Source organism: Maylandia zebra, linkage group LG20, assembly GCF_041146795.1.
Source record: "Maylandia zebra isolate NMK-2024a linkage group LG20, Mzebra_GT3a, whole genome shotgun sequence".
In the NCBI taxonomy this organism is placed as follows: Eukaryota; Metazoa; Chordata; class Actinopteri; order Cichliformes; family Cichlidae; genus Maylandia; species Maylandia zebra.
In genome coordinates, this window is record NC_135186.1 from 13,533,553 (window position 1) to 13,561,356 (window position 27,804).

The following is a 27,804-nucleotide window of genomic DNA, read 5'->3' on the forward strand; positions in this document are numbered from 1 at the left end:
GCCCCAAACTTTAAAAACCATACACATGCTGGAGTAGCAGGACTTTTTTTTTTTCTTATTTGTATGATAATGCCACAGACAATCGGAAATTAGTCTGTTAGTTTTTTATTAAAATAGAACTGTTCATAGCCACAAAGTCACATTAACACTCACCAACAATTTTGCTTTAATCTCCAGACACATAAGACAGCACAGTGTAGGTATGGAAGCTTGAAGAACTGAACACAGCAAGATTAGAAAATAAAGGCGCTTTAAAAAGGCCCTAACGTCATAACGTGGCAGTGTCAACACTGAAGTACAGTACAAGCTCTGACAAAGGTAAAGGAAAAGACAAAGAACTGTTGCAACATTTAAATACAGATTGAGATGCTTGTAGATGAGATTTTAGTTACAACATGGTTGACATTTTTGCTTTCAAGGCAACTTCAGACTACTAATAAAACACAGTGCAAGTTTGCAGTCAGATGTTTTTGTTCCAGTTGCACTCCATACTGTCCAGTAGGGCTGGATGATACACTAAAAAAAGAAATGAATAAAATAGAGGTTTGCTTTCTTGCAAAAAGCTAGATGCAAAGACTGACCACTCTCAATTAAAAGCCATTTAGCAGTGAGCTAAGTTGAGCTAATAGCTAGCAGGTATATTATATTAGCAGTTAATGTTCGTTTTCATTGTTTATAACTTGTAGATTTTTAGGCCTCACTCACACAAGCCTAGAGACTAGTGGACAACCCTGTCTTCCCAGTTTCACTACCACCTGTCGAATAGTTTTTAAAAGTCAGCATCTTCTGGACAATTTGCTGAAGACCGCAGCAATCTGCTCGTGACTAAAGCAATTTCAAGGAGGTTTTTGGTGCAGTACCATATATCTTTCTGCAATCATTTTCATGCTAGTGACTGCACACAATACAGAGAAACCAGTTGCCAGTCGAATGCACGCTGCCCTGGTCTCTAGGCCCTTATGAAATGAGCTGAGCAAGCAACCTCACAGTGACTTCTCACAGCAATTCACAACTGATCAGAGAATACATGTTTGGTTGTTGCCAGATGGTTGCAGACTGTGTGACTAGGTCCTTAGGTTATGTTAGTGCTAAGATAAATAGTTATCACTCTAAAGTTTAAAGCAAACAAGTATTTAGCTATCTTTAACAATTAGCTAAACTGCTACCATTGCTTCACTTTAAAGGTTTAGCTGTAATTAGCAGGTGCTAGCTTACCTAAGCCAGTTAAACTTATTCTATACCTTACACATATAGCTCTATTGAGCTATACATATAAGTATAGCTCAATAGGGAGCTATACAAGCATAAAGTTATGCTAGTTTTAAGGTACAGAGTGTTTCACTATTTAAAATTCATATTACGGTGATTGCCTTTGACATAGATAAATAGTTATTTTTTTCCATTTTACAGTTTAAGCATTTAACTGGGATAAAAGGCAGCACTGTGATCAAGTTATCGCCATCACTAGAACTTGGGTCCATGTTTATAAAATTACCAAATTAAATGCTCAAGTAATGTTCCCATGTTTTTATCTGTGATTGTTCTCTTTAAACCATTTGGTGTAGTGGTCTGCAGGTATGCGAGACTCCACTTTGGATCAGAGCATTTTGTAGTTACAGGGTGACCCTCAAGTGAGGCCCAATGCAAATACCCTCTAATTTGTTATAACCTGGCAGACATCACGCCACCTACGGTAGACTACAAGAACATCATTTTATATGTCGTCCATGTGAACATGAATGAAGCGGGGGGACTACTACAACAACTCTGGCTTTACCAGCAACATCCATTTATTGGCCTTCTTATCCAAATATTTTACTCTTTTACATTTTTAGAAATGGCAGTTGAAAATAATAATTTATTAAAACACTAAACTTTTCCTTTTAACAGTTTTAAATTAAATGTGCGTCTAATTTGGATCACTGTCAAAAATTCAAACAGCAGACAATCCACAGTCAAACAAACATAATAGTCTAAAGAACTAATTTCCTAAAACTGTCATATTAACCTTAATCGTTATGCAAATGACAAATTTTAAATTATATCATCCAGCCCCTTCACCCACACTGGTTACGACTCACTTGTGTGCTGGTACAACACAATCTTAGCTGTGGTCTAAAATCTCACAGTATCACAGTTAATACACTAATCTCAGATGACTAACCTGGAATTCAAGTAGTACACGTCTATTGTTCTTATGCACCTAGTGCTTAACAGTGTTACAATAAAAGCTTTTAGCAAAGACCTATTAACACTGCAGTACCTCACATAAATGTTCACTGAGAAGACAGGTTGTTGACAGAAACACATTTATGTCTGAGGTTTACTCGAAAAGTGCATGCACGTGAAAAATGAGAAACTCTCCTTGTGTTTAATGAGTGCATGTACACACACATTCGTGTTTCAGTGTTATTTTGAAACATCATGTAAACTCAAACAGAAAGACAAGGACATAGTTTGGGCCAGTCTGATTTAGTCACCCAAATGCTGTCATGAACTTTTACCGATTCTATCTTTTATGTTTTATTGAACATTTGAATGTGCAAAGTCTGAATATAAAGCAGCTTAAACATGAATTTAACTGTTACGTGAATTAAAAAAGGGCACAGTGAACACAGGCAGAATGTGACACCAGATGCAAATTATACCAGCGTGGATTAAACGTGTCCACAAGAGTGGGATATTTCTGAACTCTGCTATTTTGGGGTTTTAAGACAAGACAAAGAAAATCAAGGATATCAAGACAGACTATGACCAAGAACTGGGGTTAAAGGTAAGTTTTGGATTTGGTCAAGAGCTGAGCTAAAACCTTAAAGTCCAATATGTGCAAAGACTTTCCATAACAGACAAAATAAGTATGCGCTCACTGCTGTAATGATGAGGTCTTCTGGTTCTGAAAAAAATCACTATGAATAGTAAGGCTTTGTTGACCCTCCATTAAAGGGATGTAATATCAAGTAGTGAGAGAATTCCAGAGGCAGCTGTCTGGTTTTTTTAAAATCATCAAGTGGCAGCACAAAGTTCACAACTATCAAAATATTGCAGAACGCTTTCTGAACATTGAGATCGTGACGCACAAGGTGAGAGGTGCACACACATTTTCACACTTCAGTGTTTAGAAACACATTTTTAACAATTTCTAGTATGATGTGAAATCTGAACAACAATCTCCTTTCTCGTAATCATTAGCTTATTGACCTAATGTGCACGCTAACGATACTGTACATTTATCTAGTGAATGTCCAACAAGAAGCTCTACATAATCTGAACATTAGATATTCAGGAGAGCGCTGTGCATCGTGGACAAGAGAAAAAAAAGATTTACAGATGTCAAACATTTAACAGTTATTATTTCTGTCCGTCCATCTGTCTCAGTATCTCAACATTATAAATCTGCACAAAGACTGGTGTCTATTTTGATTGTTAGAATCCTTATAAAGTACATTCTGTGGATTATGATAGAGATAAGAAGATTATCATGAGAACATTCCCCATTATTTTATATTCCAGTTAGTGCAGCAGTCCCCAACCTTTTTGGTGCCACGGACCCGTTTAGTGTCACGGACCCGTTTAGTGTCAGACAAGGTTTTCACGGATTGGCCTTTAAGGTGTCGCGGATAAATACAACAAAATAAAATAATATGACCAAGACAAAAACCGTGGTAAGTATAATAATAAACGCGAATTCACTGTGTAATTGTGTAACTTTATTAGCAGCATCCTTCTGAAATGGGCCAACAACATTGAGAGTAACATCCTCTTCTCTGCCCCTTAATGCTCTCTGGTCGCTATGGTAACGCATAAATATTTCTTTGAAAATAAGTCTCACAATTAAAACATGGGAAAAGACCCAGGGACACTGAGTTAACGATACATTTCACACCTGAGCCTCAACTCACGTGGCCCGTACCGAACAATTCCAGTCGGTGGCCCGGGGGTTGGGGACTGCTGAGTTAGTGTATGACATATGTCATTTATACGGTGACATATATCATCTTCTCCATCCTCCAAAATCAATGCATAGTGCAGTGCACCCAAAGACGGGCTGCTTTAAGTCTGTTCTATCCCTTAGATTTAAAAAGACAAAACAAAACCTTGCTGTCATGCCACTATGATAAGTTGCTACATATTCCACGCAGGGTAACCACATAAGGACCAAGAAACAGAGGAATCATAGTCAACATTAATTCAAAATGAAGGACATCATTTTGGCTAGGCAAAAAAAAAAAAAGATTGATTGGTTGCTAGGCTTAAAGTGGATGTGTCCAAGCAGAATAACCTATCCAGATGAATGGATGTAAATGGGTGGATGTCACCAGTGCTGTACCTCCCATCAGTGTAAAGGTTTGAATTGTGACAAATACGGATTTCTCAGGCGCAGTGGGAAAGATCCAAAAATGCTTTATTGTCCAATCAAAAGCATTTTTGTTAATGTAACAAAAATCGGGTTCAATACGATGGTGGCAGGCTAAGAGTTCAGTTCTTAATGGAAAAAAAAATCAGTTTATAGACCCAGGCTTTGAACCACTGACACGCAGCGGAAACAGAGAGCCAGGAAACCAGTGCCGAGCAGGTCTCCCAGGGCAGTCAGGTACGGGATGGAGAAGTTGTCAGGGTCCAGACTCCGTCTCCACATCAAACGGACAATTAGGTCAGCAACATAAAGGAGGATAGCCACCTGAAGAGAGAAGACAACTGGGCTGTGAGTGTCAAAATGAGTACTTGTAAAGTTAGCTTCTTTTCTAACTATTAGCTGCCAGTAATGGACAAATAATCTAATGATATACATGATTTAAACAGCTAAAAGGAAAAGATGGGCGGTTGAAAGTATGGCTAAAGGAATGAAGTTGGTGAATGTAATGGCCCAACTGTCGAAACTGAAAGACCTGTTGTAACAGTATAGTAATATTTAGCAACTGAAAATAAAATGATGGGGAATTTGAATAGTTTTCTAAAGGTTGTCTGTGAAGGTTCTCAGTCATCCAGGTCAGTCTAAGGAGCTTGGAAAGAAAAGCTTCTTGAAGAATTTAAAGAAGTCCAGAGGCTTTTCTTAGACTTTTCTAAAGGTTAAGGGAAAGTTGTAAAAATGGCTAATAGTTAAAGTATGGTTAAATCTGTCCCTAAAACAATGGTTGAAATGAGGAAATGTCAGCGAATAGTAAAGCAAATGATTTAAATAGTAACTGTAACATTATTAAGATTAAGAGAATAAACAATGGTTCAAGTATTAAATGTTAGCTCAAGCTGTTGGACAAAAAAAAATGGTTTGAGGTAATTAAATGAGATTTTTAACTGCACATCATCAACTGCTGGAACAGAAAGTAACTGAATAATCAGTTAGTGATCCAGTTGCCTAGGTGGTCCTCTAAACCATTTACTATCAAGTTATATGCCAATCAGTGCTTCCCTGGAACTTGTGAAAAGTGTATCCCAGGTCCTGATCACTTCCCATCACTAACGCTTATGTCATGCGTAGTTCCTTTTAGTTGCCCAATGTCATTCTCCATCTGTGGTCTCTGTTTGGCGCTTTGCTTCTAGTTCAGATGCAGCTTACAGTTTTTTCTGATTGCTTAAGCACATTTTTTGTAACTATTGGCTAATTTTGCAAAACTCTTCACACAAATAAGAAAACCTGTCACCCAATAATCAAAACATTGTAGTTCTCTTGCAAAAGCAAACACAGCTAGATTAACCCTTCACACCTTCGTAAAAATGGTGTTTCCGTATCAAACAGTACACACAAGCCATCATCTAGTAAGCACACAATGCGCCAACTGCACACTGATGGTATGAATACAAAACACATCTGGCTTTTGCTTTCTCTGTGCACAAGGTAGGCTATGTCAGTTTGAGCTCATACTTCTGTCATAGATCCATAAGCATAGAGGGATCCAAACTTCAAGTACTGGTGTTTATTCACACACATCAAAACAAACACAAGTATTTATTTCCAAGTATAGGATTATTTGCAATCGCCATAATGACTATATGGGTTACTTGGTCTGCAGTGAACATGCTTCCTCTGCCCCCAGCATCTGGTCATCTAGCAATTCTGTAAAGTAACAATTTCAGTATTTTTACATCAGTGGTATTGGTGTGTTTCTCATTGGCATATGGCAGTGCTACAAATCTTTGTGCGAAGTGACTGTACTAACCGATTCTCATTTCAAGTCCTTATGGTACTTGCTACAGTGTAGCGGCTCGAGTTAGGCTGGACCCGTTGGCCAGCTACCCTCAGGGTCATTCCACGGTTGATTACATGGTCCACTATTGTAGCTCTGATGTCATCAGCAATTCTATTTCTTACTCTTCCTACCCTTCCTCTCCCCCCTCCTCATCTTCCTCTCCCCCCTCCTCGTCTTCCTCTTGCTCCTCCTTGTCCTTGTCGTCCTCTTCATCCTACTTCTTCACCTCCACGTCCTCTTCCTCGGCCTCCTCTACTTCTCACTCTTTCTGCTCCCTCCATTGTACTCCGCACACACAGCTTACCTGTATTATAGTGCTTAGGCAGATTGCAAAGTGAACTAATTATTTAAAAAAGTTTTCACATGTGAAAGTGTGCCAGACAGTTGGCAAATTAGTGTTAATGATAGCCATACATGTGTATACTTTTGCTAGGAGTGTGTTGGAAATTTGGTAATTGAGTGTTGTGCAGTGAATTGTGCCTACAGTTTTGCAAAGTGTGTGTTACAAAATTGCAAACTGAGTGCAAAGCAGTTTTTGTGCTTTTAGTTTTGCAAACTCAGTGAGTGGTTTTGCTATAAGTCTGAATAGTTTTAGAGATTGTGCTACAGGAATCACAGTTAGGGTTTAAGCATTCAGAAAAAACTGTAAGACGCAGCTCTAACTTTGATAGTGAATGCTCTCTGTTTCCAGTTTGTGGCACACTTTAAGTTTCAGTATCATTCTGTGATTAGTTACCAACTGTCTGGCATCTAAACATGTGCGGCATTTACAAGCGTGCACACTGGGCGACCGCAGCAATGTGCTAGTGACCAAAGTAAGCAACAGGACATTTTTGGTGCACCACACTCTCTGAGACAGATTTGAACCAGCAACCTCAGGTGATCACGCACCAGTCAGTGGGAGAACGTGCATTTTCCCCTGAAACCGACCTGAGGGAGCGACGGGGTTTTCAACCGGTCTCTAGGCCGGTGTGACTAATGCCTAAAGTGGTAGAAGTAGAGCTGACTTTAAATAAATAAGATAAGTGGTTTAAAACAACTAAAAGTAAACAGCTTTCTAACAGTTGTTTATAAAAAAGAAAGAAAGAACAAACAGCTGTTGGAGAGGAAAAAATAAAACCTAGTGGATGAATAGTTGGAGCAGATGATTAGAATGTATATCTAAAAGTGATGGTTAAATGGTTACATGGTCTATATTGATTGTATTAAGTATTTGATTATCAGCTGAAAAATCTGTGATCCGTGGCAGTGTCCTATGAAGCTTCCTAGAAATGGAATCAACTTTTCTGGGCTTGGGCTGTTAGGAAATCTGACATCTGGAACCTCCAGGAGATTACCGAGAGTGCCAAACTATTATTGACTTGGTATCAAAGGACAAAACACAGAATTCTGTTCAGTAACACAGACTTTCCAAACACAAGATAGATGATGTTATGCTGGGGATTGCGCTGGACTTTCTGCTCTATCCTGGAGCAACTCTTTATCCCAGTGAGCTGCTCAAACACACACCTGGTACAGGTCATTTCACACTTTGGTAACAGGTGGTTGCGGCCATTTTGATCAGACTGTACAAAGTCTAAGTCTATAATGTACCTTCTGATGACTGGTTTTCACATTCTCTGTCAGACTGTCATTGGAAACTTGAGGGTCAGCTGAGAGCCAACGAGTTCATGAGAAACCGCTCAGTCTTGGCTACCATCAACAGGAAAACCCAAATGATTTCTTACAGTGTATGTGGCATGGGGCTGAATCAGTGTACCTGTATCAGAGCAGCACACAGGTAGCAGACAGTGAAGGCTATGGTGATAGGTGCCTCCTCTCCTTGTAGCAGAGAGATGGCGTAAAGGAAGACCAGGTGACCGGGTATAACGAGCATCAACAGCACCCGTGCTGACTTTGAGTTGACCCCTGGGAGACAGAAAATGTAAGAAAATAGTGCCTTTTGTTATCAACCACTGATCTGTATCACCAATCTTTTGACTCCAACTTCTAGTCTAAACTTTACTGTGATTGTATGATGTAACATAATATGAGTTATTTTACAAGCTCCACATTGTCAATATTGTCACCACTTATAGTTAATCTGACATCAACAGCTGACTTTTTACACATTCTGCAGACTCTGATTGACATCAGCATTATTGGAAGTCTTATTTGCAGTCAGCTAATAGATCAAGCCCCACATTCACACGAGCTGGCCGTTTGTCTCTGGCTGAAAATGACGATGATGGTGGTGAGACAGTGAGTTTAAAACTATGGTGTGGCGGGGCCTGTTGGGTGGCCCTGGGGCTGTAGCTCTTGGGTTTGGATTTCGTGAAGAGGCTGGCTCTTCCTGGGGTTCAGGCAGGTTGGGGTGGACTGATTCTGTGTCTAGAATGCTTGATTCCAGCCCCTCATTAGTAGAATTTGTTTTTTACCAATGCCTGTTAGGACATTTAAAGTCAGTTTCCTTAAATCGTTTAAATTTCTGGTTTAGAGAGCTTCCACCGCATGGCAGCATTACCTGAGGAGAAGAAGGTGATGCAGGGATTGGGCCAGTGCTGCCTCATCTTGTAGGGTAGCACCCCTGGGATGCTCCAAAAGTGCAGATAGGTAGAGATCCTGCTGGCCTGGATGGCTACCAAGTTGCCACCCACTCCTATGCATGGGAAGAGAAGGCAAGAGGATGAACGAGCTGAGTCAAAGATGATGTAAACAAAGCAAGAGAAACTACAGGGTGGTTACCAAAGTTCTCTCCCACAAAGAACAGTAAACACAGCTTTAGTGACGCTTAATCTCATTTATTGCTGCCGGCACACAAATTAGGCCAAATAATGACACACTCTTGGCACAGCTGTGATCCGGACAGGGTCTGCAGAGAGACGCGAGCCAGAGCAACGCTAAAGCCTGACCACTCGAGTCACAGTAACAAACATAAGAGAGATGAGTACAAAAGAGCACTGCAAAGTGTGGAGACTAGTCGCACATGCACGTGGAACACCACACAAATAAAACTGTCGGTAAAAATCAGAATGGGACAAATTCTGGCATAAATATTGTGTCAATACTGGTTGAGCATGAACTGTTTGATGAGCCATTTTCTGATTTCTAATGTGCTCCAGGTGGGTTACACAATCAAACTGGAAGATAAGATGCTGGGTGAAACGAATTTGTTCGCCCTCTTCAAAGTCGCATTTCGACACAATCAAGGACAGCTTTTGCAGATCCCGCTGCTTTTCACAGTCCATTTTCATCTGGTGTTGACAGTGATATCTGTGACAACTCGGTTATGTCAAGCACCCTTCCAAGTACTTAGCCCCACAAAAAACAAAACCAAACAAAAAAAAAAAAAGAGAGGCACAGTTGCCATTAGGATAGGGAGAGGGGTGTTTTGTGAGGAAAACATAATGCTGGTTATATTTTGCAAGCCAGAATAGGAAATTTAAACCAGATGGGAAATTTAGAAATTATAAGCGTGGCGCAAAGAGCGTACGAATTATGAAACAGCCAGAGGATGGGCAGAATCAAAATGAGAAACAGTGACAGGGAGGATCTGTGGTTATTCAAGGCCCTATGAGCTGTGACAGCACACTGGCTGTGCATCATTAGTGGTTTACATTGACTTCTCTCCTATACTCATCGGCTCTCTGCACGCATCACCTCACAGCCAAACCACTCGGCCTTAGGGCTGCTTCTTTTTTGCTTCCTCTTCTCTATGTCATGATGCAGTTTTCATTAAGGCATAAGTTTGACACACATTAAAGATGACGATCAGGTCTCTATAAGCACAGTGTGACGATCTCTCTGCTCGTCCTTATGTTTATTTGACAGGTTTATGGTACACACTGTACTACTGCGTCTCAAAAAATGTATATTTTACAGATTCAGTGCACATAAACAGAAATATTTCACCTTTTTCTTTTAATAGCTCATGAAAAGCAGGAATCCAGTATCTCAGATTTAAGTATGTCAATAAATTACTATTCAAACAGCATAAACACCTTACATCTCTCACCCTTGTTTAGCACATACAGCCGCAATCATTTGGCAAACTTCTGATTTAATGGTTACCCGGATGACGATCATTCACATCCTCCAGGAGAGGATGAACAGTGTTAAAACTGCTACCAAATGGTTCACTGACCATGTTATTACTGTCCTGCCAACTCACCTCACCTAAACTCTAAAAGAATCTTGAAGGTATTGTGAAGAGGAAGATGAAAAACACGCAGGCAGAGCTGAAGGCTGCTGTCAAAATAACACCTCAGCAGTTCCACATGCTGACTGCCTCCGTGCCACGCTACATTTATGCAGTAATTTGTGGTGATGGAGCTCCCAACCAAGTATTAACATCTTAAAGAAACATACATTTCAGAAGCTGGACATTCCTGTACTGTAAATCCTGTTTTTTTATTGATCTGAGGAGATTTTCTAATGATTTTTGGGATGCTTTTTAATGCTGGTAAGTTGGACACATGGGTACTATGGGAACCGATTGGCTTTGGGAACCAACACCAAGTGGCCACTAGATGAACTGCAGTTTTTAGCTTCATTTTTAAATTTTTGTTTGTTTTTTATGCTTGCCTCTAAAAGAGTAGCTTGACTTGCTGCATCTTATTACTCATGTATTTGCATCATTATAATGGCACAATCGAATCAACCACAAATAGTTTGCCAAGTCTACTTAGCTGCTGTTGCAACGCTCGACCTTTTCAAATTTTGTCTGTGGCTGTTTTGTTTGTGATTGTAGCTACTCTGACAGTTGGTTCTTCTTATTCTCTTCTTATTTGACACAACAGCAAAGGTGATGTAGATAAAGTCAGCATCCTCAAAAGTAAACAACCTAAGTAGAAGCTAGTAGTCCCATCAAAAGAGCATTTATTTTATTTTATTGTAAGATAATAGTATTAAGTCAAACAATATGGGAATGAAGAAACTGTAGTTCCTGTCCAGTTATGGCAAGCTCCAACACTGATGTTAAAATGGTTGATTTTAAAGCAGAAATAATATGTTTATAGCTAGGTATAAAAAAAACGAAATAAAACAAATAATATTTATACTGTAGGCAGTTATACGGTACCAAGTGCCTGCTAGGTCTTCCCAAATGGTTAGCTGATGACCTAGCATGCTAGTAGGGCTGTTCGATATAACGATATATATCGGGTGACGATATAAAAACGTCTATCGTTTCATTTTACGCTATCGTTTGTTTCGTGGTGTCGGAAAATAAACTGTTTACGGTAATATTTTTTCATTGTTTTGATGGTCACTGTAGTGGCTATATTAATTTCTTAAAGTTCTCTTTTTCTCTTTTAATATAACCACACTACGGACAGACAAGCGCCTGTTTTTATGCGTTGTGGTTAGCAACAACGACGGTAACACCATCGCGTGTCTGCTTGTTTATGTTTCACATAAACCTTTCACAATAAAGCTCAAGATCCTGTTGAGACTTTTCAAAATAAACTGAAAGAGCAGATTATTTACGGATGAGAAGTAAAAAAGAGCCGCCAGGTGCTAAAAAATAAACCTTAGACTCAAACGTTAGAACAGGCTTTTCCCCGCAGCACGCCGTGTAATAAATACTCACAAAGAAAACGGCGGCTGTTACAACTTATGTCTAAAATTGTATAGTTTCATGCATCGGTTAAAACACTCGATTCCAGCTACATGACGCGCAGCTGGAAACACTTCCCGCAAGTCGAGCTGCCCGAGATTCACAGAATTTACAGAAAATGTTACATTTTTGTGATTTATATCGTTATCGGACGATAGATGTCTTATATTGGGATATGAGATTTTGTTCATATTGCACAGCCCTACATGCTAAGCCCTTTTCCAAATATAAAAAAAAAACTAGAGTCAAGAAACCAAACTTCAAACTTTAAAACAGTCGTCCACAAACCAGTAGTTGATGTCATGCTGGCTAGGTCCATCTTTTATCTGCAGTCTATAATTTAGAACCATATCCCTGTTTGGCTGCTTCGCTTTCAATAGTTGGTCAAATAGGTGAGAAACTAGATTTATTCTTCACTCTTTTCCATTTTTAAATCACAAAATATTGCATTTTAGGTACAAGTGATTATATTTTGGTAAAAGAAGAACTCTGATTAAGCAAAATAAAACATAGAAATTGAGTTTCCAAAAGATGCACGAAAGCAGTTTGATGCCCTTACATCACGGCTCTGGTGCATAAGGAAAAAGTTGGTTCTTCTCAAATGTTCCAGTGGTTTTAAGGCTTCATTTACAGGACATTTTGGCAGTTCTTCAGGTTTTAGCCCATTAACTTCAAATCATGTGTACTTTAACATTAGGGCTGAACATTTTCCGAAGCATCACATATGATTTTAGACTGGTTTCCCGCTAGCAGCTGGTTTCAGTTCATTTCACAATGGCAATTAACATCCACTTGGAAAAAAAAGGCTCAAGTACTTGAGGAGAAGTCATCATGCATGGTAATTTAGACTGTTCTGAATGCCCCCAATTGGTATTACATAATATGTTCTTAGTGCTTTGGCGGTGAATATAAACAAAATTGTTGCCAAATTCAAAATTTTACTTCAGCAAAGTTCTTGTCCTGCTTCCTGTGTTTAGACAAGATTTTAATATTATGAGAAATATGGCTTCAGTTTTCAAATTAAATAGGATTATGTAGAAAAACACTGAACACTGATATCCAGCCAGTCTGGATGGGTCATCCACCGACCACATTTATATTTTTCTTCCGTGTTTACAGCTTTTTAATGTCAGACGTCAGAGCTGTTAAACACACAAAATAGTAGCGTTTACAGTTTTCTTGGAAGGAAATCAATAAAGAAAAATCCTTTGATCAAGTCAAAGTATTTGGATGGGGATTTTAGATGCACTCAAATCCTGGTAAAATGAAATATTTCAGCCGTGCCCCGAGAGGTGGACTGTGCTGTAAAATCTGTGCTTACTGTGGTGCTCATGCACAACAAACCCGAACATGAGCAGCTATCACTATTTCTAAATCAAATGAGAGTTTGACATTAAATTTTAAGCTCATTTGATTTAACTGCAGCACTTTTTCAAATTTTATTACTATACCCATGTGACACAGATCTCAACTTCCTACAACTTTGAGCTGGCTGACACACAGAAACTCACTGTCATCAACTACCGCACAGGCATTTGTACAGACATGTTCAAGTAATTACATGTGGCACCGTTTCATTTTAGAGACCTGCTTACCATTAATGACAGGAGTGAAGATAGCCATACCCTCGAAGTTGGGATCACTCACTGTCTTGTCCAGTATAAGGCCTCCAAAGCTGGACAGCACAAACACAAAGGCAATCACAACACAGCAATACAACCTATGTACTCATATGCTGTACATACAGCGTGATGCATGATTTCTTAGTTTTGGTCCATATTTGTCACACTTACAGAGTTCACATCATCAAACCAATGTTATTAGACCAACGTAACCCCAGTCAACACAGATGCTGTTTTTAAATGAAAAGCTCTCCAAACCTACCTGCCCTACAGACAAAAGTAACAGCCACTAATTCTAATAAGCAGCTGTGCCACCATTGGCGGTGAGAACTACAAGGAAGCATTTGTGATAACTGGCAGTGACTCGTTCCCATCGTTGTGGAGGAATTTTGGCTCTCTCTTCTTTTGCTTTTAGGATTTGTGTCACTAGACCACTCCAAAACCTTCATTTTGTCCTTTTAAGCCATTCCGAAGTGGAGTTGCTGGTGTGTTTTAGATCATTGTCCTGCTGTATAATTTGAGTGCCCTTGAGCTTCAGGGCACAAACTGATGGCCAGACATTCTTCTTCGGGATTTTCTGGTAGAGAGCAGAATTCATGGTTCCATCATGGGATTGCTTTGCTGCTTCAGTCATCCGAATCCTGAAGCAGCAAAGCAATCCCAGACCGTCACACTACACTTGGTATACCGTTCTTTTTAATTAAATGCTTTGTTAGTTTTATGCCAATCGTAACGGGACTCAAACTTTCCAAAACGTATATTTTTCCAAAAGTCTCAGCGATCATCAAGATGGTTTATGGCAAATGTGAGATGAGCCTTTGTGCTCATGTTTGTCAGCAGTGGTTTTCTCCCTGGAACTTTTTGTCAAGCGTCTTTTTTATTGTTGAGTCATGAATTCTGACCTAAACTAAGACCAGCGGTTCTTTAGATATTGTTCCGGGTTATTTTGTGATCTCCGTGATGAGACGTTGGTCTATTGCACTAGCTTTGGTAGGTCAGCCACTCCTGTGAAAGTTCACCACTGGTCCAAGTGTCCTCCATTTGTGGACAATGGCTCTCACAGTCACCTTCATTCTGTCAAAGTCCCAAAGTCTTAGAAATGGCTTTGTAACCCTTTCCAGACTGCCACTGGATATATGTCATTGATTTTGTTGCTCAGCTGTTTCTTTAGATCAGGACAAGATGTGTTGCTTGTTGAGGTCTTGCAGCTTCTTCACTCCACTTCTGGGAAGATTGGCAGTTAAGTGATGGACATCAAATTGCTGTGAAAATGACCTTATAGTATTTCCCAGATTGATGGGCAGCAACAATAGCTCCTCTCAGATGATTGTTAATGTCTTTCCACTTTGACACATGAATGATCCAGATCTCTATAAAGTTGCTCACACTTTATAGGGCTAAGCAGCAGCCTGTTAATTCTTATAGGAGAAGTAAGAGTAGACTTCATACGTCATAAAAAATACTTTTTAATAGGCCTGTATATGTGCAAGAGCCATAAACACACAAAAAACAAATCTATTCACATATAAAGTGCTGTTTATTATTATTCTAGATTAAGTGTTTGAGTGTCTACCTGCTAATGGACATGGCCACTATTACGGGCTGCCATCCTGAACGGAGAACCTCTCTGATCTGAGGGCTTTGTCGGGCCACCAACACCCAGACCGGGATGAGACAGAGAAAGACCAGACACACCATAGGTGACAGGTACCATATGTCTAAAAAAAGAGAGACAGAGAGACAAAGACATTATACTGAAGGTCTCCAAAGAAAGAAAGAAAAAAAGGAGACAAATCCAGTCAGTTATGGGCATGTCTGCATCGGTATGAAAAATGTTATTCAACACAACATTAAAGGCTTTACAGTTTTATACTACATATACAGTAAGTCTGTGATGTAAATGATACTGGCATTTTATCCCCCCTGTACACATACATGACAACCCTCTCAATTTTTCCGGGAGAATCCCGAATTTCAATGCTCCTCCCAAAAATCTCCCAGAGCCACCACTCTCTCGAATTTCTCCTGATTTTCCACCCGGACAACAGAATTGAAAAACCATATCCCAGAATTCATAGCGCGGCCCAGCCAATTCCAGTTTCCAACAATGGCGGCAGCTACTTAGAGTAATAAGAGTAATATTTAAAACTTTCTGGGTCACAATATAAACTTTTAGCATATTTTCAGGCGAGAATGTAGCTGTGTAAACTTTAAATATCTGAACCGACGAGAACAGCGAACTCCCAGCACATCGTTTTCAAACCCCCGCGGTCTTTCGCTACTCAGGTTAAACATGATATACAACTCACTTAGATAACCTAAAAATGTTATTGTTTGACTTATTTCAGTGTCTTTATTTGTTCCTGAGTAAATCGGTTTGGCTGAGATTGAAGTTATTAGATTAGAATAGATTAAATAAAACTTTATTAAACCCTTGGGAGGGTTGCTCCGGGGTTTTCACACATATGTACATTTACATCACATATGCCAAATAACTAGATGCAGAGGAACACATCTATAATCACCCTTTTTTTGTGTATCAAAATGTCTCAGGGTGTCATTTTGATACACAGTGCACACACACTACAGTGTGTGTTGTGTATACACAGTGCATTCTCACAGTGTGTGTGGAAAAAGCTGCCTTTTGCTGCCATCTTCTGGCAGAAAAAAGTCAGTTAAATCTTTCCTTCCAAATTTCAAGGGCACCAAAATACCCTGTATCACTTGTTTTTCACTTGTCACTGGCAGCCACCAGTGCTACCCCTCAGCCTCCCAGCCGAGGGCATCTATGGTATAAATTTGAAAACCTAGGCGATTTCCTTCTTCAGTTATTACACTCACAAGACTATCAGAAAAACTGACCTCTGACCTTGTCCAAGATTTCACCTCATCTAAGATTTTTAGTAGCAGCACCAATGGGATGAATTTAAAAAGCCTGTGTTGCCTCGTTTGAAGCACCGTGCTACGCAGCTCCGGGGCCACAACCGTTATCTCAAACAATAAACTGTGTTAAGGCCGTGGCTTGTAACACAACACCCATTTACTTTCTGAGAGATGTCATTTATTAACAAAAAAAGAAAAAAAAGAAAACATGCAACCAAAACAGATCAAGCACAAAGGCTGGGTCATGAAGGAGAACAAGTGGGTAGAGCTAAGGAGGCGAACAGCCACAAACCAAATACTTCACAGATCACCAGAGGGCGACACCTAGGACATCACATCCAAACAAACACACACAGACATTAACAATAGCAGTGCTAGTGATCTGTAATATTAGAAACTAATTTTATTATTATTATTTAATTTTTTTGTAAATTCTGGATGCTGATCTGGACATACTCCAAAGGTCAATTCTAAGCTGTGTGAAAAATGAAATTTTTAATCCAGCCATAGGTTTGTGAATATAAGGAAAAATACGCACAGTTAAAAGTAAAAAAAAAGCCAGGAACTTTAGTGAAACCCAGTGAGCTTGAGATCATATAGTTGCTACTGACATCTCGGCTTTTTCCTCACCTTTATACTCATAGAGCGCGCTGCTGACCCCAGCCAGCAGGGACAGGGTGATCAAATCCCCCAGACTCGCAGCAATGGGAGTGGCCACATTGTCAGGGTTGATTCCCACTTTCCTCGAGCCGATGATCACTCCAATCATCACCAGGCCTGCACAACAGAGTGTGAAGGGACAGAAACACAAAAGACGTGAGACGCTTACACTTTCAATCAACATACGGGGAAAACACAACTGTAGAAAGAAAGAGCCAATTCAGCTTCTTTCATCATGTTTGTGAGACAACAGAATGCTGACGGAAGCTTTTAGCTGGAATTTGTTCGTTTTTCTATATCAACAAAGACAACTGTCAACACGCCAACCTGTCTCACAGAGTGATAGCTGGCCTGGAAAGAGAAAAGAAAAACAAAAGGGTATGAGTAAAAAAACGAATTACAGAGAAACTGAAATGACAGTGTAGAGAGAGACAGTGAAGAGGTTTCCCCTGCAGAGCAGAAAATGAAACAAGGACAGTTTTGTTCCTTCACGCATCAGTCCTGCTTAACACCAGAACACTTAAGGTGAGCATGAACTATGGATTATTCGGGGAGTGCATGCTGAGACGGGTAATATAAGGACAAGCGCACAGATGAAAGCTGTTTGATTGAAATTTGTTTCACAACAATGAGAAGCCACCCTAAAACACTGTCAGAATAATAACATTAGCTTGTATAACTGTCAAACTGTTACGTATTGTTTGTTATAGTTACAACGAATCACATTCACACCTAGCAGCTTAAATTAAGACCTTAAAAACGGTAGCATCTGCATGGGTGTGTGTCGTTCTGTCTGTCAACATGACAGCTTGAAAAGTTTTTTGTGAATTCTGAGAAAACCTTGTGGGAGTGTGGAGTGGGGTCATGTTAACAACCTATTAAATCCACCGAGGTCTTCAAAGTCAACTTTATTTATTGGTTGAAAATTGGCAAAAAGCCTTATAGCATAGAAACTATGATTATTACACGTGTGGTGTGTATTGCCCACATATAGAAAGTCCTGTATAAAGATTAAAATATCATGACACATTTGACCTCTGACCTCAAGTTCAACAGATTGATCTGAAGGTCAAAGTGATAATAAAGCTATATAGAGCTATTTAGAACTATGTATCTTACATCCAATCAGAAAGTTCCTCTGTCAGGAGGTACTGATGGTGCCTTTTTTATGTGTCTAGTTTGACTATCATAACATCATGAAGAATGTGAGTACAGCTGGTACTCTGGAGTGAATGCTTCATCTGGTTCTTCTAGTTACAGCTTCCGATTTGACCCCTGACCCCTAAACGAAACTGTATGCTTGGGTGACTATATGCTAGAATAACTGACTGTTATTCGAATTTCCAAATAAAGAACATCCCCGCAGCTTACTTACCTAAAGACAGAGCAGCTACAAAGGCGGTGGTGATACTGCTGGCGCACAGGACAGCTGCTTGTTCCAGTTCAATGCCTCCTCTGGAAATCGCCCCTAAACAAATTGCTGCCACTGCGGCGAGGAATCCTACCACTGTGGCCTGGACCTGCCGAAACAGGACAGAGCACAGCAGCGTCAGGCCCCGGCTACAGTAGGATAGTGAATTTAACATTCAGAACACTGACGGACAGATGTTGGAAGCAGCAATTTTTATGAGTGAATATTTTTTGGCACATTTTTCTCCGAAAAATGGCTTCAGGGATCGTTTAGCCTAAAAAACTGAAGTGGAGTGAGTTTGTACTTAAACACAATGCAGAGAGCAAACTGAAGACAGGAGTCCTGAACTTCTGAACAGTGACAGTCCAGCCCATTATTTACTCTTTTCATATTTTGGGTGTAAATTTCTCCCCGGCATACCTTACCTGAATAAGTGCCAGATTGCTGCACACCATGGTCCATTGTTTATCAGGGTCATCCATTTGGCCTGTGTTAGCCTGCAAACATGGAGTCATGATTCATATGTTGAGGCAAAGGCTCTCACTCAAATAACACAGGTCTGAAAGAAGAAAGTTTTTTGTTAAGATATATATATATATATATATATATATATATATATATATATATATATATATATATATATATAGACCAATTTGCGGCATAATTTCATAGGCAATGAAAAATATCTTGCAGTAAACAGTGTGTTTTGCAACAGCATGACATAAATGATAGAGTATAATATGAAAAGGTAGATGTTTTAACATCATCATCCAATGTATCCATCGTAGCCCTATTGGTAAGTGTGTGTTTCTAAAGCAAGGGTGTCCAACTCCAGGCCTCAAGGGCCGCTGTCCTGCAGGTTTTCATTTTATTTCATTTCATTTATTTATTTATTTCACACTTGGTAAAACAGATCAAACAAACCAACCATACTTTCTATCAACAAAGCACTACAACCATGTGTGAAAAGGAGCAGGAAGAAGAAAATATTCTTATTAAACCCTGCCAGGCCTCATTACCAGGCCTCTCGTGAACTTCAAGACATGTTGAGGAGGTAATTTAGCCATTTAAATCAGCTGTGTTGGGTCAAAGACACATCTAAAACCTGCAGGACACCGGCTGTTGAGGCCTGGAGTTGGACACCCCAGTTCTAAAGCCTCTCCACCAGAGGCCTGGGAGTTTGAGGGTCCTGTGCAGTGTCTCGTTGTTCCTAGGACTGCACTAGTCTAGACAGAAACCTCTGAGTTGTGCAAAGAATCTGATGGAAGCACTCTTCCAGTTTGGGGGGTTACAGCTCCTAATGCTCCTATTACCACTGGGACCACTTTCGACTTTACCCTCTACGTCTGCCCCAGTAACTCCTTCAGCCCCTCTACTCCTCTATTGTTGCTGTGTGCTGGGATTGCCACATTTATCACAACTGCCGTCTTCTGCTGCTTGTCAAGCATCACTATATCCATCTCGTTCGCCAGGAGCTGCTGGTCCATCCAGAACTCAAAAGTCCAACATGACCTTACTCATATTGTTCTCAACCACCTTTGGTGGTGTCTCCCATCAGGAGTTGGGGACTTTTATTTCATTTATGGTACAATTATTTCTGTACACTGTCCCAATCACTACACTACAATTGGCTACAACCTTCTATTGTGTGTTGGATGTCTCTGGGTCCACATTGCACAATCTGGAACTTGGGTCCAGCTGTGTGTGTGACTCCTGCCTCAATGGATCTGGTCCTTAGGACTTGTTCTGTGCTGTCCTTTAAGATAGCCTTTTCTAGCCATTGATAGGACTTTTTAATGTTAGCCATGGTGCATCCTAGGCAGGGTCATTCATGATGGTTCCTCCTCCTTTACCTCACCAACTTCTGTCTTTAGCTGCTTGAAGCTTTCTTGTAGCAGCTCATCTAACATGTTCTGGATTATGGCTCTGACTCTCTCTCTCATCGTTGTTCGTAAAGCCTTAGGGCGCTGGACTTTGGGTGGAAACATCTATAAGTTATAAGGATTCTTTGTTTGGATTTGGCATCTACTTCCTCCTGTGGCTAGCTCATTAGTGTGACTGCTGATTAAGCATTCACAGTACTGAGATCCGAATCTTTCTTTAAACACAATTCAACACCATTACCACACGCACACACACACACACAGCAGATATTCTTCAAATATTCTAGTTTTTCATTTGCGGTTCTTCAGTTGAGACATTTAAAATGAGTCTTTTTTTTTCAAGGGATTTAAAGAATATGAGCTTTCAATATCCATTCAGATTTTTTCAACCTCTTTTTCTAATGTACATTTAAAAGCTATTCAGCTACTTTCCAACCTTGAAACTTCTTCTGTGTGAACAGCTTTCAGCAGTTCTGCACTTTGGCTTTCGGGTGAATGATTATGTGTATTTCCGCTCATTCAACAGTTTTTTCACCAAAGATTCAGCAATCATAAAAATTCACCTCAAATCACTCAACTGTCAGCATTCACACTGCACTAACATTTCTATGCTTCACTTTATTAGTACCATTTGTTGGCACAGAAGTCTCACAGAAGTTTAGGGGAGAAGCTACATGGTTCCAAAGGCACCATTCACAACATATTTTGATAATAAATGTTCTGCTCATCTTCTGAAGCTTACACCACTACCTAAATCTCAGAAATGCTCGTTTATTATGATACTGAGGTGAATCATATACAGTGGCTTGCAAAAGTATTCGGCCCTCTTTGAACTTTTCCACATTTTGTCACATTACAGCCACAAACATGAATCAATTTTATTGGAATTCCACGTGAAAGGCCAACACAAAGTGGTGGACACGTGAGAAGTGGAATGAAAATCATACATGATTCCGAACATTTTTTACAAATAAATAACTGCAAAGTGGGGTGTGCGTAATTATTCAGCCCCCTGAGTCAATACTTTGTAGAACCACCTTTTGCTGCAATTACAGCTGCCAGTCTTTTAGGGTCTGTCTCTACCAGCTTTGCACATCTAGAGACTGAAATCCTTGCCCATTCTTCTTTGCAAAACAGCTCCAGCTCAGTCAGATTAGATGGACAGCGTTTGTGAACAGCAGTTGTCAGATCTTGCCACAGATTCTCGACACCAGACAGGTCAGGGATAAAGTTATTGAGAAATTTAAAGCAGGCTTAGGCTACAAGATTTCCCAAGCCTTGAACATCCCACGGAGCACTGTTCAAGCCATCATTCAGAAATGGAAGGAGTATGGCACAACTGTGAACCTACCAAGACAAGGCCGTCCACCTAAACTCACAGGCCGAACAAGGAGAGCGCTGATCAGACATGCAGCCAAGAGGCCCATGGTGACTCTGGACGAGCTGCAGAGATCTACAGCTCAGGTGGGGGAATCTGTCCATAGGACAACTATTAGTCGTGCACTGCACAAAGTTGGCCTTTATGGAAGTGGCAAGAAGAAAGCCATTGTTAACAGCAAACCATAAAAAGTCCCGTTTGCAGTTTGCCACAAGCCATGTGGGGGACACAGCAAACATGTGGAAGAAGGTGCTCTGGTCAGATGAGACCAAAATGGAACTTTTTGGCCAAAATGCAAAACGCTGTGTGGCAGAAAACTAACACTGCACATCACTCTGAACACACCATCCCCACTGTCAAATATGGTGCATCATGCTCTGGGGGTGCTTCTCTTCAGCAGGGACAGGGAAGCTGGTCAGAGTTGATGGGAAGATGGATGGAGCCAAATACAGGGCAATCTTGGAAGAAAACCTCTTGGAGTCTGCAAAAGACTTGAGACTGGGGCGGAGGTTCACCTTCCAGCAGGACAACGACCCTAAACATAAAGCCAGGGCAACAATGGAATGGTTTAAAACAAAACATATCCATGTGTTAGAACGGCCCAGTCAGATCTAAATCCAATCGAGAATCTGTGGCAAGATCTGAAAACTGCTGTTCACAAACGCTGTCCATCTAATCTGACTGAGCTGGAGCTGTTTTGCAAAGAAGAATGGGCAAGAATTTCAGTCTCTAGATGTGCAAAGCTGGTAGAGACAGACCCTAAAAGACTGGCAGCTGTAATTTCAGCAAAAGGTGGTTCTACAAAGTATTGACTCAGGGGGCTGAATAATTACGCACACCCCGCTTTGCAGTTATTTATTTGTAAAAAATGTTTGGAATCATGTATGATTTTCATTCCACTTCTCACGTGTACACCACTTTGTGTTGGCCTTTCACGTGGAATTCCAATAAAATTGATTCATGTTTGTGGCTGTAATGTGACAAAATGTGGGAAAGTTCAAGGGGGCCGAATACTTTTGCAAGCCACTGTAGATGTTATAGAGGCATTGTATTTCTGAGGAGCTACTCTGAGCTAGAGGATGAGGGGATTATGAGGTTAAATGTTCAATTCGATTTATGCTCATACCACAGATAACATAAGATAATTTATAACATAACCCTTAGACTTTCTTACAGCGGTAGAGAGGCGAGCAGCCAAGGTCATCTCCAGGTTTCCTTTGAGTCCAACCAGAGCTGGAACCAGGATGAAAACTTCTGTGATCACCTTAAACACCTCCCAGTGCTGGAACACACACATTGTGTAATGAGATACTGAATAAACAATTACAGAGCAGTGCAAAAAATACAAAACCAAAGCAAACATTCCTACTAATTATGCCTGACATATTCCCATTATAAAAACAACTGCACCTGATTAAACTTCTTTATGGAATTACGAAAGACAATCAGATATTCTAGACTAACCCAGTAGCCTACTTTCTGTTTCCACTCCTTTGAGCATTCGCCGCCACGCCATACCGTGCAGCTTCACTGGGTTTAGAACACGTGCAGTTCACAGAGTCCGCCTCATGATGGTTTAGATCTTTAAATAAATGCGATTATACAAGAACACAGCTACAAAGAGCAGAATGATGTGAAGATGTGACAGCCACATAGGGAGGGAAGGAAGGAAGAGTGGAGGGGACTGACAAAGTAGGTCAGTAAAAGTTTGATAAGACGTTTTGTTAAATAGGTGACGTAGTCAATTATAAAATATAATATAACAGGAGCTAGATATAATATATTATTTATTGCTAGCATGTTTAAAAAAAACAGCTTGTGCTCAGTGAAGACTCTATTGTTTTATAGCAAATACATCCTTGTGTGAACTTCAAAAGATTAATTTCTGCAACAAATATAGCTCCCGTCAGAGGGGAGAAATAACCTATGCAGGTGTACAACCACCTACATGAGCTTCTTAACTAGCTGACTCAGCTGATCCTGGATGGCATGTTGAAGAAAACAGAGAAGTTATAGAATTTCTCTTTCTTGCTTTTAAACTTCAGATGTACTCGGAGCCACAGTGTGGGAACCATGAAACTATAAATCTTTAGCTCATATATATATATAGTGGGGATCGCATTCCTATAATAAACCTTGCAGAGCCTAAAGTCAACTTGAATTCAGAGTTATATGGATCCAACAGATTCTAAATTGGCAGCAAGGAGTATGATTAAGCTTGAATGGTTGTCTCTCTGTGGTACCAGGCTTTTACAGAGGACTGTGTTCAAAGGACAGAGCACAATAAGCACAAAAAATATCCAGAAGTTTATTTTAATTCTTTCTTCTCAGACGCAACATCCAAACCAATCGGTCCCCATCACATCTTAAATAACTTATAGTACCACAATATTCTAATACAGCACTTTTCCTCCAATTCTACTTTTAGAAACTCTGAGAACCAAAAGTAAACCTGCAGTCTGAGAGCAGAGATTTCAGCTTTCAGGCCTCGATTCTGTGGAACTAGCTCCTCGTTTGGATTCAGGACACAGACACCTACTCTACTTTTAAGATTAGGCTTCAAACCTTCCTTTTAGAAAATGCTTATATAGCTTATATCTTTCTATTCTTTCCTTTATCCTCTTCTCTTTCTCCTCACTCCCAACAAGTACCAGCAGAGGTCTGCCCCTCCCTGAGCCTGGTTCTGCCAGAGTTTTCTTTCAAATCAAATCAAATCAAATCAAATCACTTTTTATTGTCACATCACATGTGCAGGCACACTGGCACAGCACATGCGAGTGAAATTCTTGTGTGCGAGCCCCACAAGCAACAGAGATGTGCAAACACAACAACACAAACGAGCAAAATACAAGAATGGCCAACCTGAAACTAATAAATATATGTACAATATATAATAGTGTATGCATTTCTGGATGTGTATACTAAATATTTTCCTACGTGTGTGTGTGTGTGTGTGTGTGTGTGTGTGTGTGTGTGTGTGTGTGTGTGTGTGTGTGTGTGTGTATACACATTTTTACAAATTAAATAGTAAAAAAATAAAATAAAATAATAATAATAATAATAAAATATATAAAATATACAGAGTTGAATATGTGCAAAACAAGTGGCATTTATATACAGTGTGGAGTGCATAATGTTGAAGTTCCAGTAGTGAAGCTGAGGTGTCTATGACGTGTTCAGCAGTCTGATGGCCTGATGGAAAAAGCTGTCTCTCAGTCTGCTGGTACGGGACCGGATGCTGCAGAACCTCCTTCCTGATGGAAGCAGTCTGAACAGTTTATGGCTGGGGTGACTGGAGTCCTTGATGATCCTCCCCGCTTTCCTCAGGCACCGCTTCCTGTAGATGTCTTGGAGGGAGGGAAGCTCACCTCCAATTATCCGTTCAGAGCACCGCACTACTCGCTGGAGAGCTTTGCAGTTGTAGGCGGTGCTGTTGCCATACCAGGTGGTGATGCATCCAGTGAGGATGCTCTCAATGGCACAGCGATAGAAGGTCCTGAGGATGCGGGGGCTCATGCCGAATCTTTTCAGTCTCCTGAGAAAGAAGAGGCGCTGCTGCGCCTTCTTCACTGTTTTGTTTGTGTGTACTGACCACGTAAGAGCCTCAGCCAGGTGTACGCCAAGGAACCGGAAGCTGCTCACTCTCTCCACAGCAGCGCCGTTGATGGTGATGGGGGTGTGTACTTCTCTGCACCTCCGGAAGTCCACTATCAACTCCTTTGTCTTTGCGACGTTGAGGGTGAGATGGTTGTCTTGACACCAGTGGGTCAGGGCGCTGACCTCCTCCCTGTAAGCCGTCTCATCACCGTTGGTGATAAGACCCACCACTGTAGTGTCGTCCGCAAACTTCACAATGATGTTGGAGCTGTTAGTGGCTGTGCAGTCGTAGGTGTAGAGTGAGTACAGGAGAGGGCTCAGTACACACCCCTGTGGAGCACCAGTGTTCAGTGTGATGGGGGATGAGGTGATGCTGCCCAGTCTGACCACCTGGCATCTGTCAGACAGGAAGCTAAGGATCCAGCTGCAGAGGGAGCTGCTCAGTCCTAGATCCTGCAGTTTCCTGTCCAGCTTCGAGGGAACGATGGTATTGAATGCTGAGCTGTAATCTACAAACAGCATCCTCACATACGTGTCTCTCTTCTCCAGGTGTGACAGGGCAGTATGTAGTGTCAGGGCTATGGCATCATCAGTGGACCTGTTGTGGCGGTATGCAAACTGTAGAGGGTCCAGTGAGTCGGGTAGTGCAGAGCAGATGAAGTCCCTGACCAGCTTCTCGAAGCATTTGCTTACGATGGGGGTCAGGGCTACAGGTCGCCAGTCGTTCAATGAGGAGATGGTGGAGGATTTGGGTACAGGGACGATGGTGGCCATTTTGAAGCAGGCTGGGACTACAGACAGAGAGAGGGAAAGGTTGAAGATGTGCGTGAACACTCCAGCCAGCTGAGCCGCGCATGACCTGAGGACGCGGCCGGGAATCCCGTCCGGACCAGTAGCTTTGCGTGCGTTCACCTTCCTGAAGCACCTCCGCACATCCTCCTCAGACACAGTGTGCGCACTGACGTCATCCGCGGTGCGCACACTGTCCGGTCTCATGGTGTTCGCTGTGTCGAATCTAGCGTAGAATACGTTTAGATCCTCACACAGAGAGGCCGTGGTCTGCGGTGTGCTGGTTTTCCCTCTAAAGTCTGTGATCGTGTTTAGTCCCTGCCACATACTCCGAGGGTTGTCAAACTGTTGTTCCACCCTGTCCCTGTACTCACGTTTGGCTGCTTTGATCGTCTTCCGGAGTTGGTAATGTGCGTGTTTGTAGTCCGATGTGTTCGCGGAGGCAAAGGCGGTGTTTCTGTTAAAAGGGAGTTTTTCTTTCCTGCTGTTGCCAAGTACTTGATCAAAGGGGTCGTCTGAATGTTGGGGTTTCGGGATTTGTGAGTAATAACCTAGTGCCTATTAGATTTATTATTGCAGGATTTTGATATGTGTTGTCAGTATTTACAAAGAAAGCGCAGTGACAAGACTTAATATAAGAATGAATTTAACCTTTATTTGACTGACCCTGTTCTAGCAGAGCTTTTTTTTTTTTTTATATTCCTCTGAATTCTCTGGCTGTCATATCAAATGTCAGAAACCCAGTTCCACTGGAAGTTATGCATGTCCATCACTGCCTCTGACTTGTTTCATAAGTGATGAAGTATGTTTATGACATGCCTTCTTCACACTTTGTCATTTCGGTACAGGTCAATCTAAATACCATGCCCTTTCCATTCTTAAAGGTTATGAATCATTTCCATGATGTTCTGAACCCTACAAATGGAGCTACATATTGATGAGCAGTAATTCATTATCTCTCCTGTTTCCAACACCTGGAACACAAATATTAATTAACCCATCAGTTACTGATTACTGTGTGCCAGTTAGCTAGCTCAGTTAACCAGAGCCAGTGGTTTGTCACATACAAGAACGACCCGAACACATTTTTAAATGTTTTTTAACCATTATGAACGTGCTAACTATTGCTCTTTTAAATATTCTGCACTCTCTAGTGTTTGCAACCAATTGGATCATTTCTGCCTCCTGACCTATTTAAACAATAGTGAACAGGTGATGAAGGTGAATGGATCCAAACAAGGGAATAAGAATGTCAGTCTTGTCAATGGTAGAGGAGTGTGTGTGCTGGTGTGAGTGCATCTCTATTCATACCAATTCCTCTCAGGTTCTGGATTGCTAAATCTGGCTGACGTCTGTCATACACAGAGGCTATCTTGGGACATGTCCCACTTCTGCTATAATACTGCTGCTTGACTGTGAGTGCGAGTGTGATGGGACAAAAGCCAACATAAGCCAGCTCAGTGCTACTGTAGACTTCCAGGGACTTTCTAATGTTGGTGCTGTCGCTGACTGATTCAGGTACTTCAGACACACAAAAATGATATTTTCAGAAAATTTTACACTCAAGAAGAATTCAGTATTTTATGCTCGGTCTATAATAACAGGTTTTTCCTTTACTAACAGTATCTCTGTGTAACAAATACACTTCTTTTAGCCAATTACAAGCCAGGTCTCAAGCCAAATATTTGCTGGGGATTTGTAATGTGTTAAGTTTGCTTCATTACATTAAAAGTCTGGTTGCTCATGTTTTGTTATTAATGTTTTACTCTATAGTTTTTCTGGTCCCCTCACCACTGTGAC

General features: G+C 40.8%; 1 protein-coding gene across 5 annotated transcripts in view; it reads right to left on the reverse strand.

Moving 5' to 3' along the window:
• Positions 1–89: 89 nt before the first annotated feature.
• The window catches only part of LOC101470785 (solute carrier family 41 member 3), a 42,081-nt gene continuing 14,366 nt past the window's right edge, over positions 90–27,804 (reverse strand). For all 5 annotated transcript variants that reach the window (XM_076877961.1, XM_076877959.1, XM_004570010.5 and 2 more), the window contains 9 exons: positions 22,793–22,900; positions 18,783–18,854; positions 18,322–18,466; positions 16,917–17,063; positions 14,977–15,121; positions 13,377–13,456; positions 8,689–8,823; positions 7,945–8,093; positions 90–4,678 (listed from right to left, as the gene is read on the reverse strand). In XM_076877961.1, coding sequence (XP_076734076.1) covers positions 4,505–4,678; positions 7,945–8,093; positions 8,689–8,823; positions 13,377–13,456; positions 14,977–15,121; positions 16,917–17,063; positions 18,322–18,466; positions 18,783–18,854; positions 22,793–22,900 — 1,155 coding nt within the window. In that variant the 3' untranslated portion in view covers positions 90–4,504. The remainder of the gene's footprint in view (positions 4,679–7,944; positions 8,094–8,688; positions 8,824–13,376; positions 13,457–14,976; positions 15,122–16,916; positions 17,064–18,321; positions 18,467–18,782; positions 18,855–22,792; positions 22,901–27,804) is intronic.